A 23,075-nucleotide genomic window follows, 5' to 3' on the forward strand; every position below is an offset into this window, starting at 1 on the left:
TGGCATATCTCCTGTCTGCCCCTAGCTGAATGGAAAACAGTGATGGCATTCAACAAGTACAGGTGCAGTGCCCATATAAATGAATTTAAGGAGAAAAAAAACCAAACAGGTTTTATTTAGACGCAACATATGAAACACCTGAAAACACTTTTCCCCTACATCCACACTTGATCTCAGTTTCCATGGACTTACAGCCACTTTCCATCAAGTATGAATTAACCCAAGCAGTCCTTGACTTTTTCACTGTCACCTTACCTTGACCCATTCAGGCTCTTTTCCTTATAAAAATTCAACAGCTACACTGGTTTACCAGAATATGCTGAATCAAAAAGAGTACCCTTTCTCCCTCAAATTATTCTGCTTTTTGTTTCATTTTTTCCCCACTGAGAGAATCTGTTAATCTAAAAGAAAATCTTCTAAACAAATAAACAAAGAATAAGCCAACACCAAAACATTCTTATTTTCTAGTCACTAAGCTTCTTATGTACTCAGCAATCTTTTTTTTCCCCCTCCTCCAACCATGAGGCAAATTATTTCTGATAGATGTTCATATCCCTATATACTATTATTAATGTTTTAACCTTTGATCTACTCCCCGCCTAATTCCATTTCAAAAAAACACTCCAAAACACTGAAAAAAACACTCCATAAATCAAAAGACAACAATCTACTAGTAAGCAACTTGAAGAGAAAAAAAAAAAAAAACATTACAGGAAAACTGCAGAAATAAGCCACCACAATCAGAAAAGGGCATCTATGCCCACTAGGCATTTATTTATTTATTTTTACAAATGAAATTTTCTGTAAAAATTTCTATGCTATGGAGAAATAAGCTACTCTTACTTTGAAAAGGAGAAAAACATTGCTAAAGACTACAAATTGAAGCTGCTTTGATAAACAAAAACAATTTTCGTATTTGAAGCAATCCTTTAAATTCCCCTTTACCTTATACATAATACATTGACTTCTACAGGTGAATAAGTAACCGCATGTGATAATACGCATTCTGAAACACCACTGTTTCTGAGCACTGCTTTGAACCTTATGCAACAATAAATCTTGCTTATCATCAGCACTTGGAGGATACAAGGTCAGTTTAAATTTCTGTCAGCATGATTTTCCATAAGTTATAACATTCTTATTGGAATATCATTTTGATTCTATGTTCAAAAGGCAGACGTTGCCTGGGTATTGTTTTCTGGTAGGACTTTTTTGTTCAGTTTTTAACTTTACACCACACTTGTTTATCTACCCACTTGTACACTTATCCTCCTACTTGTACACTTACCAGAAATGGGGCAATTTGTATAAACTGCATACTATGCATACATACTTTAAATTCCAAAACTGTAGCCTCCTTTTTATTAAAAAATGTGGGCAGGGATTATTACCAGTAAAATAACAAAGATTTCCTGAATGATTTATTAACAAAGTTGAAGTAGAAGGAAGGACTTCAAAAATTCAAATTAAAAAAAAAAATTAATTTTCATATGCAGTTTTGCTTCTGAACACCAACAAATGCATAACAGGTGTAATAAGAAGCCAAAGAAACATTCACAGTACTTAACTACTGAAGCCCTTTTATTAGTTAAAGAAAGCTATGGTAATTAGCTACTTAGCATGACCTTAAGTTCAATGTTTTAAAACTATATTTAGCAAGTCCTTAAAATCCTTAAGAACTAGGATGGCAAGTGAGGAATCATGATAGAAAAGAGATACTGTGTAACATAATTACTAAGGATATATTTATTATTATTATTATTACATATATATATTATACTTCACTCAAAGTATATTTGATACTATCCTAACAACGTTAATAGAATCATTCTATATGATACGTTTCTATTCTGAGTCTTGGGTTCCCAGTACAAAAAGAGACATGGAGCTATTAATCAAATTAATCAGAGGGCTGAAGCACCTCCCCTACAAAGACAGGCTGAGGGAGCCGGGCTTGTTCAGTCTGGAGAAAAGAAGGCTGCGGGGTGACCTCATTGCAGCCTTTCAGTACCTAAAGGGAGCCTACAAACAGGAGGGGAGTCAACTCTTTACAAGAGTAAATAATGGCAGGACAAGGGGAAATGGTTTTAAGCTGAGGGAAGGGAGATTTAGGTTGGATGTCAGGGGGAAGTTCTTTGCTATGAGAGTGGTGAGGTGCTGGAACAGGCTGCCCAGAGAGGTTGTGGATGCTCCGTCCCTGGAGGTGTTCAAGGCCAGGTTGGATGGGGCCCTGGGCAGCCTGGTCTAGTATGAAATGGGGAGGTTGGTGGCCCTGCACGTGGCAGGGGGGTTGGAGATTCATGATCCTTGAGGTCCCTTCCAACCCTGACCATTCTGTGATTCTACTGGAGACAGTCCAATGTAGGGAGCTACTAAAGAGCCCTTAATTTAATAACCCATCAGAAAGGAGGGCGACATTAAGAGTGAAACTCACAGGAAGTACTTGTCCAACAATATCTTTCTGTCTTAAGGGGAAGAAAACAATAATCCTAAACCAAAATAAAACAGCATAGAAGCATAGAATTAGTGTGAATGCAAAACAAGTTACAATAATAATTTGCAGTGCTCTGAGGGACCTGTTCTCAGATGCAAATTAGGTGGTGGGCAATGTGCAACACACAGAAAATGAAATGGCTAAACCCAAGTATGTGCCGTTCTGCACTGTATTCCAAAGTTGATTTCTAAGTAGGTATTATAAATCCAAGTTAAAATAATTATTTAAAGGTTAAAGCACAGACTCAGAATTGATTTTCTTAGGTTTATACTTTGAATAAAAAACTATTTCTGCTATTTTTTTCTTCATTATCCATTGAGTACTTACAAATGAGGGAAGAGGGGACAAGAAATGCCTTAATTCAATGAAGAAACATTGCAATTAGCCTTAAAACATGCAAACTATTACAAACAAGCCAAATTAGTTCCAGCTTCCCTTACCACCACCTTGACTTCTCATTTTTGGTTATTAATTCTCAATGCTGACTATAAGTAAACAAAACAAAAATCAGCTTTGAATCCTGCAAGTGCTTAGTTATTGTAGGGAATACCAGTGTTTATTTTTATATTGTATGAATATCTTTGAAAAATTCAAAGGTATAAGAAAATGTGTAGACTATTTCCTCTTAATACACACTTCATAAGAATCTGTTCTTAACTAGTGTTAAAAACATTTGTAACATTGTCTTTTTAAGGTTTTTCATAAACACCAAAATTATAAATTAAATTACAAATTGCTATAAATTAATGAAATACTATGAGATACTTCATGTACAAAAGAAATTGAGTTCTAAGACAAAAAAAACCCTGCTAAGGTGATATCAAAACATTTTGTTTTAGGCATTTAGCCTTAAGAAAGTATACTGAGGATTTTCAATATGCTCAATGATCATACAAAAGAAAAATTCAAAGACAATTTGAAATGCTATGCTGGAGCACATTCATTTTAAAGTAGAGATCAATCCACATGTGTTTGGCGCTAGTAATGGAATTTTTCATTATCATTCTTCTGACTGCAGCTCAATTCAGTACCAAAGCATGCTTAAATTTAGGCACATAAATGCTCCTTTTGAATTCAAAGTATGGATTCATATACTGGACTGCTTCCTGATTGGGAAAGCATGTCAGTTTTGGCAAAGAAAAGACTTTTTTTCTCCAAAAATATTAAATAGTAACATTTGGTCTATTTCATTTCACACTGAAAAACATACAAAGAAAATTTTTACCTAAGACAATATTTACCTAAAACCATAGCACGTCAGTAGTATCATGAATGAGGATGACTTTTTTTTTTTAAAAAAAAAAAGCGATACTGAGCTGATACTCAGTGGCTTCCTGGGAAATACTGCAGTGGTTCATCTTCTAACCTCTTTCTCATTAATAATGAGTACTATTAATGAGAAATACAATTATATATATATATATATAATTAATTTCATTGTTCTATAGTTAATGAAAACAGATCAGATGGCTCCTACTCCCACTTAAAAAGCTGGACAGTGAGTCACAATTACTTCTGTGGAAAAGAAGCAGTTTGGCCAAGGGCAATACATGTCCTGTATGCTTCCTGTCCTGAAGTACTGACCCTTTTTCTCAACTCAGTAAGGGCACAAATCACCATGGGACAACAGATTAGGAAACACTTTGCACAAGAGCTCTCCATCCCTCAAAGTAAGAAAGCAGACAGAGGAAGCAGGAAACTGGCATGGCTCAGTAAGGACCTGCCAATCAAGGAAAAAGAAGGGCAAGCACAGGCAGTGCAAACAAGGACATATTACCTGCAAAGATTACAGGGATGCTGTTTGGACACGCAGACATGGGATTAGGCACACATGGAACTGAATTTGGCAAGGTATGTTAAAAACAACAAGGGATTCTATAGGTACATAGGTCACGAGAGATAGACCAAAGAGAGCATGCTTCCTTTGATAAATGAGAAAGGAGAACTGGCTACAACAGATATGGGAGAAGGCTGAGATACTCAGTGAGCTCTTTGCCACAGTTTTCACTGGCAGCCAGGATTCTCATATTTCTCACATCCCTGAACCTCACATTCCTTTCTTGGTGGGAACTGGAGGAGCAAACTTTCCCCACACTGTAAGGGCAGAGCAAGTCCGAGACAAAACTGGATGCATACAAGTCTATGAAGCCAGACAACATGCATCCCAGGGTCCTAAAGGAACAGGCAATGTGGTTGCCGAGCCACTCTCCATCATATTTGAAAAGTTGTAGCTGTCAGGCAAAGTCCCAGATGATTGGGAAAAGGGAAACATCACTTCCATTTATAAAAAGGGAAGAAAGAGGACCTGGGGAACAATAGACTGGTAAGCCTCACCTGTGCCTGGGAAGATCATGGAATAGATACTCCCAGAATACATGTTGAGGCACACAAGGGATAAGCAGGTGATCTGAGACAGCCAGCACAATTTCAACAAGGAAAGGTCATGCCTGATCATTCTGGTAGCCTTCCATGATGGAGTGACAGCACTGGTGGCCAATGGAAAGGCATCTGATGTCATCTACTTGGACTTCTGCAAGGTCTTTGACATGGTCCTCCACCACATCCTTATCTCTAAACTGCAGAGATACTGATTTGAAGGATGGACTATTAGGCGGATAAGGAATTGGTTGGAAGGTCACAGCCAGAGGGTTATGGTCAATGGTTCTATATCCAGATGAAGGCCAGGGACGAGAAGTGTTCCCCAAGCGTCTGTCTTGGAATCAGTACTCTTTAACATCTTTATCAGTGACACAGATAATGGGATCGAGTGTACCCTTAGAAAATTTGCTGATGACACCAAGTTGAGTACTGCAGAAGGAAGGGATGCCACCCAGAGGGACATTTATAAACTGCAAAGGCAGGCCCTTGTGAACCTAATTAGTTCAACATAGCAAGTGCAAGGTTTTGCACTTGAATCAGGGTAATCCCAGATATGTACACAGTCTAGGAGAAGAACTCCTTGAGAGTATCCCTGATGAGAAGAGCTTATGGTTCCCAGTAGGAAAACATGAGCCAACAGTGTGCACTTGTAGCCCAGAAAGCCAACAGTATCCTGGGCAGCATCAGAAGAATGGTGGCCAGCAGGACAAGGGAGGTGATTGCTCCTCTCTACTCTGCCCTCATGAGGCCCCATCTGGAGTACTGCATTCAAGTTGGGGCCCCCAACTCAAGAAAGAAATCAAGCTTGTGAAGAGAGTCCAGAGGAGGACCACAAAGATGATCAGAGGGCTATAGCATTCCTCTCCTGTCTAGACAGACTGAAGGAGCTGGGCTTGCTCAGTCTAGAGAAGGCTGTAGGGAAACCTCATTACAGTCTTCCAATAGTTGGAGGGAGATTATAAATATGAGGGAAATTTTTACATGGGTAGATAATAATAGGACAAGAAGGAATGTTTTTAAACTAAACAAGGAAATATTTAGCCACGACATCAGGGGGAAGTTTTTCACTGAGAGGGTGATGAGGTACTGGAACAGGTTGCCCAGAGAGGTTGTGGCTGCCCCGTCCCTGGAGGCCAGATTGGATGGGACCCTGGGCAACATGATCTAGTACCTGACCTAGAAGCTGGCAACTCTGTGTGCAGCAGAGGGGTTGGAACTTGGTGATCCTTGAGGTCTCTCCCAACCCTAGCCATCCTGTGATATGATTCCATGAATAGCCAGCCACAGAAACAAAGGCCTGTGGCCTTCTTCCACAGCCATTGCTGCTGGCATCTCTGTTGCAGTTTGAGACAGAATGAAGATGAGAAGCCTGGCATTGACTGGAGAATGACCAAAGCACAGGACTAGCAAGATACCCCTTGGCTCTTTCCCAGGCACCAAAATGCACCCTTGCTAAAGTCATCTGTGGGGAGGGAGCAGCCCATTTCCACACCAAAAAAAAACATCAATCATATTTGAAGGAAAAAAAAATATTAAAAAAAAATCTTCATTTTCTATTTTCCAAAGTTGAACATAGAGGACTAGCAACACTGCTCTTTAAATCAGAGAGGAGGCAAACCCAACTAATATTTGGTATTGTACGTATTTATGAAAGCATCAAAGAAAAATGCATTGTTTTTTATAAAAAGGAGAGTCGTGTTATCAAACTCACACCAAGCAGACATAGGACATCCGTAGCACAGACCAATTGAGTGACAACAGACTGATAAATATAAAAACCAGAAAAAAAAATTCTCCCTAGCACTCCTACTCCTACTCAGCTCACCCTCTCCCACTTCTCTAATCTCCAGTTTCTTAAGTGCTCTCACTTCTGCAAAATTCTCCATATTGGCATTGGTCCTTCCCTCATACTCTTGCTGAACCACCAGGAGAGCCAAGTCTCATGCCTCTGCACGATGAACACTATTGCCCTGCATGCATCTCTCTTCTTCCCCTCAAGCACTGCCTGTTCCATCACTGAACTGTAGCCCAAAGCAAGTGGATATGCACACAGAGGAAGGGCCAGCAGTTCACAACAGATGGCTGTGACCTGCCCCTGCAGCAGCCAACAGAGAAGAATTTATCCTGACATTTGTCTAGAGAAAAGGAATACAAAGCCAACAAGCTGCTTCACAATCTCAGCTGAAGGAGGATAATTTGGGTCCAATAAACATTTCTTGTTCTGCTAGAAATAGTTTCAGTATATAATCTTAGTGATCTTTTCCAACCTTCGTGATTCTATGAAATAGAACACCAAAAAACTAGTAAAACAATGGTATAAGATAATACCACATCCCTCCACAGTTATCAGTAGTAGACAGATGAGTTGTAACCTCAGAAATACTTGCATCAGAGTACGGGACGATGCTTGACTGAACAGAACTAGTTTAATTTCCTAGGTTATTTTTCCAGCATTTAACATCAACATCAGAATGAACTTGCAACAAAGGAGACTTTTCACTTCCCGGCAAAGCCAGGGACAGTTCTAAACCACATCAGTGAGAAGAAACAAAAGGATGTGGTAGGTTCTCTAAAATGTACTCCAAAATGAAGCCCATTATGCAAGTGTTTCTTAGTGTTGGCTTCCGTATTTCTTAAACAAAGAATGCACAGAAGTGCATACAAAGTATTCTAGCCTAACAGGGACATGGTATCTTTACAGGTGTTTAGATGATATAAGCTGCATGAAGCAACACATAATAAAGCTCCTCCACAGACACATGCACACCATGTCAACCAGATAGTTAATGAAAATTTCAAGACAAAATGTAAGATTTTAAGTATACAAATTATCAGTTTGACTATACAAATTTATAGTAACGCTATTCAACTAGAGAACCAAGATGAATTTCACTACTGAGATAGGCATGGAGGACATGAAGGACGTGTGCAGCATAACCCAAACTACTATTATAAAATCAGGAAGCAAAATTTTTATAGAGCATTTACAAAGCACTAGTATTTCCTTCTTATTGTTAGACAATAATATAGACAAAGATTAATACAAAACACTGTGCACAAGGTAATAGCCATTTACTATTACAAAAGATTAAATTTCTAAGTAGATGCTCACATACCTGTTGTACAATTGTTGTCAACTCCAGACAGAGTTGTATTACATTATTTCTTGTTACTGAGTAATCTGTCACAGCAGCAAAAGGTGATCTAAAAAGAAAGAAGGAAAAAAAAATATTAAATGACACTGTCATATATCCACTTGTTTCAATGGTTCACAATGAACTTAGTGCCCACAGGACTTTTTTAATGCATTTCTTTTCTAGTGAAATTAAAAGCATGGATAATACTAAAATCTATTATTAAAATTGTAAATTGCAGGATACATATCCATGGAACTCTCCTTGTTCTTTCTTCCTTAAGAAGCTCCATTTATACAAGCATAATTTCTCAGAGTCTTTCAGCACATTCCTGAACTACTTTCACACCCCTAGAAAAATCATCCCACGTTGCCTTCTGCAGTTGTTTGGGAACACCATTACTAAGGTGCCATTTTCACCTCCAATATGAATGGTTCACAGATGTGAATTGCACCAAGAAAGTATTTCACTGATTCACTGGGATTTCAGGGATCATGTATGATGTCTAATATAATTACTAGAGGAACTCAGAAGAAGTAAAAACTTTATCCAAATGAGAATGCCATTTAGAGCCAGAGATGAATCAACACTCAAAAACAGCTACAAAGGCTAAACTGGAGGCACAGTTTAACATCTCCCCACACTGTGCCACAGTCAGAAGTGATTGGCGAAATGAAAAATATAATCCAGCACTTAAAGAAGTCACCTACGTGCATCCTACACCTTAAACTTCACGTCAGAATGCTTTAAATGCTTGTCTACGTAGAAGCTTGCTTATTTTCTGGAAGCACTGCTAAAACATATTTAGTTAGTGAGGCTGGCAGTCCTCTGATTTCTGTGTTACAAATCTGTCTTAAACTATAAATTCAACTTGATCTATTCTGTGTACTCAAGAAGCAGCAAAACTAGGCAGGGCTGGAATTTTCTGCAAGTAAACAGTTCTACTCCACCAGTGTTGCAAATGAGGCTTTTACAGACATTATTACCATCACAAAGATGGCATTTCTCCATAATACACCTGCTTCAAACATTTAAAACAAACAACAACAAAAAAAAAGATGGCAAAGTACTGTGTGGAATATAATGTCTGAATAAACTAACAACAGATCATGCAGTATGCCTAGATCACTATTTTAAGAGAACTGGCTTTTAAAAAATCTGGATCACTTGTACTTTCCCAATTGTCACAAAATCTCAGAGCATTTATACTCATAAACAGCTCTGCAGAACTGTTAGTATCCTAACTTCCTAATCTAAATCCAAAGACAAGTTGCCAGTACAAAGAACTCTGCTATAAGCATGTCCAAATGAGAAGTATGGATACAGTTCTACTGATTCTTAGTAGCTTTCTAAAATTATTTTCTGTGTGCAGAGTTACTGAACTTTTAGTACAAATGGATTTTGTCAACAAGCCCATGTGAATTTTATCTTGTTCTAATGCCCTCCTTCTTCTCCAGAATTTTCAATCCAGCCCTGATGGTTCAAAAAAATGACATGAACTCTGAGGCGCATACTTAAGACAAGCAGCATTAATGTAATACAAAAAAAAGATATTTTTTCTACCCTTATTTTCTAGGGAATTTAAAAATAAAACTACAGAAATAAGAAGCCAGGCAGAGTTTAAGAGCCATATAAGCAAGCAGACAGTAAAATCTTGGTATATAGCATGTAGATAAGTTCTGAAAGGTGCCTGACAAAAGCCATTTGACACAGAGCTATCATCAAAATTGAAAATGCAAGTTTTAAGCTGTACAGTACATACAAACTATAGAGCAGGCTTACCTACAGTTAGAGAGTATTACTGAAGTTCATGTGACATGTGAGCTTATTAAAGGATGAAAGCTGACTGTATTTCTTGGTTATGAACAATAATTGTGTTTAAAAAAAAAATAGTGCATTAGACAAAATGTACAAAAACACTTTTTTCCCCCTTTTAAAATTGTGGCTGTCGAGGTTTGAAATCTACCTGAAACCTTTATTTAAAAAGATCATGTTAACTTATGAACTCATTTTTACTTAAAATGAATGAAATCAAGCCAGCAAATGGCATTCTTTTACTTTAACTATGGATGTTAATACAATTTGATCCTCAAATTACACAACTGGAATCTATTTGACATTTCAAAGCCTCCAGCACTGCTCTAAACAAAATTGCATGGTAGGCTTTGGCTTCTAAAACTGTATGATTTTCTCTCATACTTTTACAATTTAGTTGGTTTCACGGTTCATGAGGAAAATAATGACATTTTTACCATCATTGCTCTTAGTGAAGAACCCAAATGAACTTCGCTGACATTAAAGAGGAGGCAAAGAGACTGAAACATTACTCATTTTTATTACACTGAGGTTTACACAGTGAAGATTTACTGAAAACAGCATGGAAAGAAGTGACACATGGGTGGCAGCAGAAGGGAGAAGCTTCCTAAGAAACATAATCCTTATTAAAATATTTTGAGGAGTGATTAATTACTTGGAAGGATACGATGACAGGTCCTTGTTTCCTATGGAAGAGGTAAGTAGTCCTCAAGCTACCTCCTCTGTACTTCTCTGTAGCTAATAAACTGACTCTCACATGGCAGTCTCTGCCAATGCTAATGGGTTATTGCTACAAATTGGACCACTAAAATTGAAATTCCCTCTCCACCCTCTCCCCAGTTCACTCCACTTCACTGGAGGTAATCTGCACACACATGGACTACTGCAGTAGGTAACTGGGATAGTGGCAAAGACAAAAGCCTCTCTAAGTATATTTACTGTCAAAGGATACTTATTTTGGTATTATGTCCTGAACCTCAATTTCAACCACGAAAGTCCAGCAAGACTTGATATAACAAAGCAGTTTCAACATGAACATCAATAGGAAAGTCATTATGGAATCGTTGATTTCATAATAGACACACTGTGAAACAGCAAAAACACTTCTTCATTAATATCTGATTTTAAAATGCATTGTTTTAATACAGTATAGAATTACTGATAGATCAAACATAAATGCAGATAAATCCTACATACACCTTTTCAATTGGCTATTGCAGCACCTTCCTTCTCAAGACTTCAAAAACATACCAAATTAGAAGAACTCCTTGTTTAATTAGACCACTTATCTCCACTTTAAAAATATATATGTATTTCTTAAATGGTCTGAACTATTTCCATCAACCTCTAGATTTTATTATTTTCTTTCAAAAGTCTTTTGAGTCCCTTGGATCTTCAATTCTCAGGTACTTCATATGGTTTCATTGAAGCAAATTGCCTGTGAATAACTACAATTTTCAACATATGTTTTGTTCATTTTAGCTTCCTTTAAATTAAATAAGAACTAAAAACTATCCTGGTATCAAGGCTTTATGTTGTCCCACTTCCTGCCGTGGCATGATACTCTGCTTTCCACTTCCTTGCTTCTCACAGGCTTTCCAAAATCTTTTCCGTATACGTTTCCATACTCATTGAACCCTTTACTCAATTCCTCTTAGAAATTCATTATTTCTTCCCTCAAAAACTCCTGGTGATCCTTTTCTTTTGCAACACCCACATGAAACATCTTTATAACTCCACGGCACATGTATGTTTCATGACCATGCATGCTGGTGACAAGGGAGCCTCTTAATTCTTCCATTATGTGAACCCACATTGTGAAACTGCACCTTGTTAGACTTCATATATTCTTATTTATATGTTTTAGACTGAAAGCCACTTGACAGAAAGTGCATTATTTGTGGAGTGAAACACTGAAATGTGGTTTCTCTTTGTTTGGGTTTTCATTTGTTTTCTGAGTGTCATCCTTGCACAAAGCACAGAATCACAGAATCAAGGAATGGCCAGGGTTGGAAGGGACCTCAAGGATCATGAGTCTCCAACCCCCCTGCCACATGCAGGGCCACCAACCTCCACATTCAATACTGACTGGGACCAGGCTGCCCAGGGCCCCATCCAATCTGGCCTTGAACACCTCCAGGGACGGGGCATCCACAACCTCTCTGGGCAGCCTGTTCCAGCACCTCACCACTCTCTCTGTAAAGAACTTCCCCCTGACATCCAACCTAAATCTTCCCTTCCTCAACTTAAAACCATTTCCCCTTGTCCTGCAGTTATCAACCCTTTCAAAGAGTTGATTCCCCTCCTGTTTGTAGGCTCCCTTTTAGGTACTGAAAGGCTGCAATGAGGTCACCCTGCAGCCTTCTTTTCTCCAGGCTGAACAAGCCCAGCTCCCTCAGCCTGTCTTCGTAGGGGAGGTGCTCCAGTCCCCTCTGACCATCTTCATGGCCCTCCTCTGGACCCTCTCCAACAGCTCTCTGTCTTTCTTGTACTGGGGGCTCCAAGCCTGGACACAGTACTCCAGATGGGGCCTCACAAGAGCAGAGTAGAGGGGACAATCACCTCCCTGTCCCTGCTGGCCACCCCTCTTCTGATGGACACCATTTGCTTTCCGAGCCGCACGTGCACACTGCTGGCTCACATTAAGTTTTTCATCCATCAAGACCCCCAGGTCCTTCTCCACAGGGCTCCTCTCAAGGACCTCTCCTTCCAGTCTGTATGGATGCCTGAGATTCCTCTGGCCCAAGTGAAAAACTCTGCACTTTGCTGTGTTGAACCTCATCAGGTTCACCCAGGCCCACCTTTCTAGCCTGTTGAGGTCCCTCTGAATGGCATCCTTTCCTTTTACCATGTCAACCACACCACTCAGCTTGGTGTCGTCAGCAAACTTGCTGAGGGTGCACTCAATTCTGTCATCAAACCAGATCTACCTTGTCAAGTAATAATCAAGCACAGCTATAACAGTACCATATTGAGTCCCCTAAAGAGGAGGCCTCAAACTAGTAACAGCTTTTGTAAGTAAGAAGTTAGAGGCTTGCAAACATTCAAGCTTAATTCTCCCAATAAGTGCTCCTCTTTACTTACAACTACAGAAAAGTCACACAATAAATATAAATGAGGCTCATTCACTGAAAACAATGAGACAAAGAAATCCAACTAGGCACACTTCACCTAGAGTGTAAGAAAATGCATGCACTGTGTCACCATGGTGAAAAGAGGGAGAGCCATATATGAGTGGGAAATGCATTCTCCTAGCACAGTACTTTCATGCAAAGCATACTAAAAGAGCGTGCTGAAGGTGACCACCTAGAATTGTTCATCTGTAAACAAGAGCATTTACGTAATTGCAGGCTATACTCTGTGCACAACAAAGCATCAGCGAACAGACTCAGTCTGTTCTGCTACCCAGACTTACCCACTGAAGCATCCAAATGTCCATAACTTCAGGCACAGATTTGAGCCTACCTTAACAGGACTGAAGTATACATACTAGTGCTTTGCTAAATATTAGCACATTTAGGACCATGACAAAACAACTTGCTAACTTGGGGTTCAGAGTGAAAGAATTACACCTCATCATTCCGTGACTGCCCAGAAGAGCTGATCTAAGTTTGTCAGGAATGTCTTTTATTCTGAAATTTTACATTTGGTTACTTCTCTCAGCAATGTGACCTGCCTCTTTTACAGGACCAACAATTTCTATTTGCAGCAGGACTTTTTGTTCATTCATGTTTCCTTTTGCTCACATATCAGACCAGAGATAGCAGTGGTAAATTAAACAAACTCGTGCATATTTGTCAGCCTGCCAATTTTTCTCCAGCCACACTCTAAAAGACTGGAACCTGAAAGCTATTTCCACAAGATCTCTTTGCTCCTATTACTTTGACTTCGGCCTAATCCATAGCAGCAGTTTAAGATTTTATGGGGATATATGCCGGGGTGAAAAACAAGGGATACAGGAGCACTACTGTGAAAGACATACTAAATAGCTGCCCAAACAGACAGCTGAGTCAGAAAGTACACCAAAAAATAAAATACAAAAATAAAAAAAAAATCCAGTGTTCTCTGGCAAATCCTAATCCATGACCATCAAAATCTATAACTCAATACCACATGCAAAATTTTGTAGTAGTTATCTAATGGGAATTTGATTATATTTTCTTAAATTTTTAGAAAATAAATGAGATGTGAGAACCGCACAAGAGCTCAGCCTTAATCATAAAGTTACTGCACTAAACTCCAAACTCAGAAAAGCTCAGGATAGTTTTCTGGAAACACTGTATCACTACTTTTCACTTCATACTTTCCTCTGGACAAAAGCTTTGAAGTTTTCACTGGTGTCACTGAAGATGCAAGTGAAATATGAAAAAAGTAGTTTGATTATCAACACAGAGTGAATTCATAGTGCTTTCAGTTCAATAAAGCCTCAGATGAATGGTACATAATTCAGAAATCTCACAGAGGCAGTGAACACCAATGCACACACAAAGCAACACTTGTATAAGTGGTTTTATGTAGGACTGTAGGCGCATAAGAATAAAACCTTAGCTGGGATTAAAATAAATGTCTAAGTTCTGTTTAATTGCACAGGTGCCATTGGACACACTACCGTACAGAAAAATACACTTTTTATGAGGTTAGAGATAGCTTTAAATCATAAAATTGGTTTATTCATGCTTTGAATCCACAGTAATGGACTCACAAGAGTAATTCTACTTTAATCATACATTAAAGATTTTTTTTCTCTGGTATACCTTAAGTTTATGTTTGGCTTGAGGGACCTACAACTTTTACCTCAATTCTTATTTTTAAATAACTTGAATGCATTTTTGAATTGTATTTTTTCTTCATATTTTCTAATGATTTTCTTTAACTATTCAGTTTATTTTTCTGTTGCTTACCAGTACTCATCTTCCTCCTGCATTTATATCAAATATTGAATTTGCAGAAAAGTAAGTTGCCCAAACTTTGAAGGTAATATTACGTGCTTTTTCACTGTAATTCAGAAGATACAAAGGAACACATTCACAATAACTGTTGTACATAACCTCAGCAAATTAAGTATATTGTATAGAAAGCACTGAGGTTTCAACCTCTTCAGGATGGAGTGCATGAACCTTTTAAAAGATGGAAGAATTTCCAGGAACCCGGTACACCAAAGAAGAAGAAAGATTCAGAATGATGGCATCAATTACTATTTCAAAGATTACAAGATACAAGAACTACAGGAACAAAGACTGAAAATAATAGCTATTATCTAGCTTGAAGTCTGGAACGTCTGGACAGCTCCTCTCTTATTATTATCTAATTCCTAAGAAGTATCACTTCACAGCAGAGACATTTAGACGCCAAGTCATTCAGAACAGCAGACAAATAGTTTGTTGCTACAGTGTAGAGTATGTATTTCCATCAGTTTAAGAGCTAAGTTATGTGTCAAGTGGAAATACATCATGCTCTCAGAAAAGACTCTCAAGTTTTTCAAGGAAGCTCAAATCTAAGCACCCAGATGGCTTGCAAAAAATTTGAAGATTAGGGAAGGATCATGAAATAAAACATTATTATGACAAAATATTTTTTGGAAGATTTTGTGCATTGAGAGAGTAAAGGGAAGTTGAAACAAGTCTAAAAAGCTTAAGGACATCATCTATTTCTGTGATAACAATTTCTTTGCAAAACATAATTACTAGGGAGCCATTTTATGCTCCTAAAAATTCTCAGCCAACCTCTTCTGAAAACAGCTCGAATTCTCTGCTGAAATTTCCAGTTCCTTAGTGAAATTAATCTTGAAGACCTTAAAACCTCAGCAGTAAAAGCTATCCTAATTTCCAGTAAAAACCTCTGTGACATACATCTGGAAGTACAGCTGCTACAAGCAGAGGCCTGGAACAAAGAGCATCCTTAGATCAGCTCTGTACAGTGCCACTACAAGAGCCACAGTGAAAGAAACTCAGCAAATCACAACTTTTACACTCTGTTTGATAATTGTACCTGGTCTGATGCATCATGGCCATTATAAGTAGCGAACATCCTATGGAAACATCATAAAGGGAGGGCTTGCTTGAGCAGCTGGCAAAGCATGACTCATACGCTATCATCATCATTCCTCACACATAAAAAAACCCACATCATTGCATATCTAGGCAATGTGAAGCTGCTGCTAGCTGCATTTTCCCTATGTGACCTGTGAGGCAAATCAACACAGGGAGAATGGAGAATGGATGTTACTATATAGTAGACAACCCTAATAACCAATTTGTACCTCCAAATGGTTTTCTCTTCCCTCTCATACCCTACAGATGGAACTGGTGTTAGGCACCAACCAAAAGAATTCAATTTGGCCCAGATTTAATAGCAATAGCTGTGCAGAATGAAATTAAATCCATGTTCCTGACCTCAAATATTTAATATCTAAAATCTTACTATCTCCCCCTAGTGGCCCCAATAGCTGCTTAGAAAAAAAATGTAATTAGCAGGATGCTGTTGTACTTCAGATGTTCCATCTTCCTGAGAAAGACACGTTCATTGGCCTGCTCTCACTGCAGCTTGGGGATTTCACAAAAAAGGAAGAACAAACCTAAAAAAGAAAGCCTCACACTCTCATAAATCACTTAAAGGACTTAAAATGTTACAGAAAACATTTGGCAACACTACATGTTTAGGCTACACAGAACATCAAAAGCACTTTCTCAGAAATCTGAATAAAATTAATACATTGCTTCAAGGAAGCCTCATTTGGACGCTAAACACAACATTGCTAAAAGCTTTCACCATTGCTGCCTTCATTTTTAATTTCTTCGAACTCCTGGGCTTGATCAGCTTCAGATAAATAAGTCATAAGTCATTTTGTATTTCACTTGAGAGCAGGATTGACATACACTTAAAAAAAACCAAAATATTTTAGAGATCTTCCTTAACTAACACTACAACTAACCAGTTTACAGGAATACACTCACATATTAGCACTCAGATGTAAGCAATTCTGCTTTCTTTTTAATTCTTTTACTGTTATTTGATCCGCCTTCCAGAAAAAAAAAAAAAAAAACAAGTTTGGCAGAATAAAAACTTTTTTTCCAATGTTAAATATACATGAAAATCTACTTTTTAATTTCAGACTATTGAATGTAAAATGTTATTTCTAATTCTTTATCCATTGTCCACAATTTAGATGAGAAAAAAATCAAGGTCTTTTCTAAACAGAACAAAGTCCCAAACACTGATGTGCTTATGCAGAACATGCTTTCACACTATTCCTTCTGTTTTAAAACTCAGCATGATATGCTGTTCTCTGCCAAAAATTGTTTGCAGGGAGAAAAAAACAAGGACTACAGTTCTTCCAAGTCAAAGCAATTAGCTAGAAATAAAGCTAAAAACAAATCCCCAATTCTTCAACTTCCAATACTTAACTCTTCCCATGAAGCTTAACCATTTCTCTGCATATCGAATGTTATAAGCCTAGGTGGAAATGCAGGAGCGCATCTTCAATTTTGAAATCTAAGGGAAGGCTAGAAAAGAATGTAGAAGTACTGGTAGTTGGAGTCTACTGAATAAAAGAGTTTAAATTTCAGTTAGGAAATGGAAGAGATTCCTGTCTCACCTTACCCTTTCATAGGGAAATCAATTGTGGGACAGAAGCCATTTTTCATCAAGTAGATAAAACACAGCAAAACCCAGAGAAGTAAACCCAAACAACTCTATTGGATTCTAGGAACTACACAGAACTCGTACTTCTAAAAAACTTCCGCTGCTGGGTAAAAAAAAATTAGATACTCACTAAAGACACATCTTGTAAATCAGAGTAAGCATTTTATTTTTCGTGATAAAAATGCACTGTGAGGCATTCTCATAAAGACGGGGAGATTCATTTCAACCACTTCAGGAGTTTACACGATCATCTTAAATACCTGCTTATGACTATTTCTATCGCTAGAAAATTATCGCTGCAGGTATTTTAAAGGAGAGCAGTTAACCCTACTCCCACATATTTTCTAGCTAATAAAAGTAAGAATATAAGCCCATTCCAGCTACATCTACAATTTCAGAGGTATTTCACTGCAGTTAAAAACAAAACAAAACAAAATAAATAAATAAACAACAGTAATTAAAAACACAACCAACGTAAACTGCAAGACCACACGCACACAGTAGAAGTCTATATTTACACCTACATTATGAAACACATGACTACAGTTTTGTCAGTTTGATTTTGTCAGAGCAAAGAATCTGATTTATGCAGGTCAATGTATTATTCTATATTGTTAACAAAATATGCAAAAATCCTAATCATGTCAGCCTGGTGCTATACTGTATTTCCAGAAATGTGTAGGATTGCAGTGAATTTGGAAGTATTGTAATGCTATCGAATTATGTACTGACAGTTAAATAACAAGAAAAAAAAACTGCTACAAAGTTCTTAGAATTTGTGAGTGGATTCTGCTACTGTGTAAATGTCTACATTACGTTTTGTAAAGAGACTGGGTTTTCAGCATGCCCGTGAACTGGTTACCTGTGACACATTTGGGAGATTTTACCTGTCCAACCAAGCCAGGAGACTTTTAGCAGCTCCAATGAGATCCACTACTGATGTCAGAAAATCATTTGGTAATTTGCGGCTGGTCCTTCCATCGTAATGACCGCTCCTTCTCCTCCCAGTGATGAAGTTCTGCAGATTTTTGGCAGATGCATTCAGTTTGTGTGAAAGAGTTTTCAGATTTTCTGTTTCCAAACCATAGTTCTGAAATTGAAATAGAAAAAAAAAAAAAAAAAAAAAAGAAACTTAGCTGTGCTACTGAACACGAAGTACTGAGAACAGCAAGACTGATCTCCTTCAAAACTTAACCATTCCCAATAATTAAGGTATAAATACACCCACTCATTAGATTTTAAATGTATGGCATGTTCTGTTTCTAAAGTGCATAAAAATAGAACAAAAGAACAAAATTATGAGTGATCTTTTAGATGGTTTAAGTGCACTAAGAAAAAAACCCATCTCTTTCTAGTCTGGAGGATTGATTTTCCAAGCAGTAGACCCAACGGTTCTCTCAGTAAGTCTGATAGTACAGAGCAGACCCTTCTGCCTTCAGTCTCACTGATCCCTAAGATCATGTAAGAAAAGAGGGCTTGCAATTAGCAAAAATAAACAGTATGAACACAGTGTAATACCAGATTGCTTTTATTGAAAGCATGCTTATTATCTTCTTTTTTTTTTTTTAATTCTTGTTAGCAACAAAAAACCAGCATAATCACAGACCAAAGAATACAGTGCTACTTTGCTCAAAGTCTGTCTTGCCCATTTAGAGCTGCAAACTTTGCTTCCACAGAAGAGGCAGTTCCTTAAGCTGAAATTACAGTCCTCTACTATGCAGTAGATACAGAAACAATTTTGCAGAAATATTAACAAATACTACTTGAAAATCCTTCAAATATACTGAAATGGCACTAGAGAATATCCTAATCTAATGTTCTATTACCATATATTACAGAAACATAAGCAATTTGTTAATTCTAAAATAGATTTGTTTTCCTCGCAAATGCGAAGAGTACTAGCATTATTTAAAGAGTTATTTTCTTCCTATTTTAAATAAATATGCAACTGCAGAGACTTGAGCTTATCACTGCCATAAAAGATGGGACTGCTAAAAGTGCTCCTTGCCTTAAACACATCACAGGATTATGATGTGGCATGGCTACAACTTGATCTGAGGCAAGAGTTACTTGCTACTAACCAAGGTGGATGAAGCAGGATGCAAAAAGTGCCTCAGCTACACACAAAAAACAACACTTCCTAACAACACTCTCTCTCTCATCCCAGACTCCCTGGTTTGGTAACCATGCTAATTTGTCTATGAGAAGGGGTGTGTTTACCAATTCCAGTCTAAGACTACTGAAGTTTATTACTGTGATTTTTTTTTTCCCCCCTACAGGCAAGGATTTTTTTTTTTTCCTCTCTTGTCTGTAAGAAAAAAAAAAGATTGTTTACAGCAGTGGTCATTCTCCTAATCCACACCATTTACTAAATCAACTTATCTACTCTTTAATTATAAAGGGACTCCAGGAAGATTACACTGACATAAGACCCAGTAAGCACAGAGCCCCTAACCCTTCCACAGTCCTAATCCCAAGACAATGCTGAAATACTGTGGAAAACAGAGACTTCAGAACATGGCTTTGCTGTATCTCCCACCCGCATCCTTTCGACACCTGTAAATTGAACACACTTAATAAGGAGTCACTACAGTGTCAGTCATCTTTCTCACTTTGGGACTCAGCTTTAGAGGGAAACAAGCGTATGCTAAGATTGCATTTTAAAAATCTCTACTGCTGTTTCTGAGAACATCGTATTTTAGCGAACAAATGGCTTTGTGGGAATGTTTAAAACTGCACAGTTTCTGCGTAGGCACTGTCCGCTGCCACCTCACTCAGTTTCCAATTAGACAGTCGGTACATTTGGGCAATGACTTTTCCATTGTGTAAATATTCTATAGCAATTATACAACAGATAGAATTAGGCTATAAATTAAAAATTTACAAGATGAAAACAATAGATTAGGAAAGAAAAGTAGAAGATACTTTGTTGTGCAGTTAAGCAGCTCGTAATTAATAACTTATTAAATCTGCCCAAATTAAAGAGATAAACATCAAATAAAAACAAATTTGTTTTTCCTGCAGTTTTCTGTGGTTGCTGTGGTTGAGAGAGCTTGATGAAGATGTAGGACTCAGTAGGAATAAGCTGGAACAACAACAAATAAAACAGGTTTTTCTTATTTTCCTACTTCTTGAGCATCTAGCTTGTTTTGGGGGGGGGGGGGGGAGGGGGGTAATTAATCAGAAAAGAAACGAAGTTACTCTGGACAAAAGATATGTCATGGGAAGTTTCTTACAGATCTCTTTGCCTTGCTCAGAAAAGGGGTTTCAAGCAGTCAAACAAGCCTACACAAGACAACATATATTTACGATGATGCTCACATTCCCAAACACTGAGAGGAGCGACTGCAAACTACAGCCCTGTCATAGGTCTCCTCATGAGATTTCCTTCTTTCTGATGCACAGAAAGGTGTCTGACAGTGGGAAGCCGAATGTGGTTATGCAAATACTGTGCTCATATTCACCCTCAGCAAATTCAGTTCTCTCGCACAGCACCTCTAACTCTTGTCACACTCCAGGTGCCTCAGCATTACTGAGGCTTTCACAACAGGGCCTGTATTTCAAGCTCCCTAATCCCGTGGCACCATTCTTTCTGTAATCCAGGGGAAAGTGCTGGAAGGTCTACCACATGCCAAGCCAACCCAGGGCACACTGATCCCGAGCCAAAGCTAGGCACAGGGCCAGAGATGGATGACCATGCCAAGGCCCAGGCTTCAACCTGAAGCTCTCCCTTGACAGCCCTGAATTACTTCACCTCTTTTTTCTCCATCCTCCTCTTTGCTGCCTGGTTTGCACCTTGCTGGTTCAGAGAGGCGGGCAGTGGGTAGCACCCAGCAATGATGTGCTGTGCCTACTGCAGCAGGAGCTCAGGTCAACAACACACAGGCCTCAAGTCCCAGCAGAAAGAAAATCATCAGTAAAATAAAACAGTGAGCAAGACACTCAAAAAAGCATTCTGTGACAGAATAACAGGACACATTTGCATATACGCTTTCTTAGAAAAGCAGCTCCTATAAAAGCTTAGTAGTCTCTCGTGGATGTTTCAAGTGATGACCACGTACAGATGTATTCTCTTTCCTTTTTGAGACATCTTTTTTCACAGTCGGGTACGTGGAGAAGAAGGGACAATGTTAATGACCACAAAATCTGTGTGATACATTCAGATACATTCACCAGTAGTGTATGTTGTCTTTACTGTAAAAAGCAGAGGGGCTCAGTTGGTATCTTAGCTGCATTCAATTTAATCATTCATTACGCATGGTGTTAGTTTTGGCACAGCCTCCACCTGCAGTATGAGACAGATATAGGCAGGGGTGTAAAACAGAGATATAAATTTCAAGCAGAGTATACAATGGCTGCTCTGAAAGTAATGCCTCCTATTTTATTATGTTGGCCCACGATGTCAGAGGCGGGTATTGGTGGTACAGCAAGTAGAGGCTGAATCTTCCCAACAATATTTTGCTACATTTTGTTGCTGTGTGACAGAAGGCAGCAGAGAGGCAGTCTGACACAATCACATCTGACATGGAAGTACAGATGAAACAAAGAGGTGGAACTGAATTCCTCCACGCAGAAAAGAGTGTACCCGCTGACATTCATTGACACTTGCACATAATGTTGATAGTAACCCAACAGTGGTTGGAAGCACAGTGAGTCAGTAGGTGGTGTTTCAGCAGTGGCAATAGCAGATCACCTCTGCTAGTGCAAATTTTTATAAGCTCAACACGCAGACTCTCATTCATTGCTTATGGAAGTGCATAGCTAATGGCGGTGACTGTCAAAAAAAAAAAAAAAAAAAGGTGTTCTTTAACTGAAAATTTGCTGTATCAAATAGAGTTATTGTGCTCTTTGTAGTTCTGGTAGTTTCCATAGAGGCATTATTTTTGGAGCAAGCTATGTATTTTTGGGCAGTTCTGTTTAAAGAAGCCTTCAATGAGAAGGCTCCTACAACAGCAGCCAAGCTAACAAAATCCCCACTTTGTATATCACTAATATTTCCAGTCCTCATAAAAAAAAAAAAAAAATCCAATGTATTCCAACACTGGGAAAAAGGTTGTTCAAATAATAACTGCCAAGTTCAGTCATACTTTATATGCGATCACATATTATTAATAATATGCTTCTTGTAGACATACAGTGTTTATCTCTAAGCAACGTAAAAAAGATAATTGCAGGCAAAGATGACAATTCTTTTGTTTTTCCCTACTCTCCATTTAGCCTGCACTAACACAAGTTATAGTGTCATTAGCCAAGATAAATTCATAGTCATTGAAAGAAGCATAAAGAAGTCTGTGTGCTTGTAGATATTGCTAGCAGTGAGGCAAGTCTATACATCTGCTTTCTCAATGAGGGGCCACAAAGGAAGAATCTCTTTAGAGACACCACACCTCAACAGAAATGGCTCTAATGGCGTCTTTTCTCGCAATCACAAAACAAGAACTTGATGAAGCTTAAGTGTAATAGCTTGTCAGCAGGTGTTTGAGAGAAAGGTGGTGGGAACTATTAATAGGCATTTTACCTGCTAATTACTTTTCTATGGATTCACATGGTAGTGACAGTGATGAATTGTAGCTCTTTTCTTTGCATGCTGACAAGCAGCAGCTGTAATCACT

At 38.3% G+C, this 23,075-nt stretch overlaps 1 protein-coding gene across 4 annotated transcripts in view; it reads right to left on the reverse strand.

Annotated features, from left to right (window-relative positions):
• The window catches only part of CNKSR2 (connector enhancer of kinase suppressor of Ras 2), a 203,204-nt gene that overhangs the window by 138,422 nt on the left and 41,707 nt on the right, over positions 1-23,075 (reverse strand). For all 4 annotated transcript variants that reach the window (XM_031599325.2, XM_031599326.2, XM_090124642.1 and 1 more), the window contains exons 3-4: positions 18,351-18,553; positions 7,990-8,077 (exon numbers count right to left, since the gene is read on the reverse strand). In XM_031599325.2, coding sequence (XP_031455185.1) covers positions 7,990-8,077; positions 18,351-18,553 — 291 coding nt within the window. The remainder of the gene's footprint in view (positions 1-7,989; positions 8,078-18,350; positions 18,554-23,075) is intronic.

This window comes from Phasianus colchicus, chromosome 1, assembly GCF_987193195.1.
Source record: "Phasianus colchicus chromosome 1, bPhaCol1.hap1.1, whole genome shotgun sequence".
NCBI lineage: Eukaryota > Metazoa > Chordata > Aves > Galliformes > Phasianidae > Phasianus > Phasianus colchicus.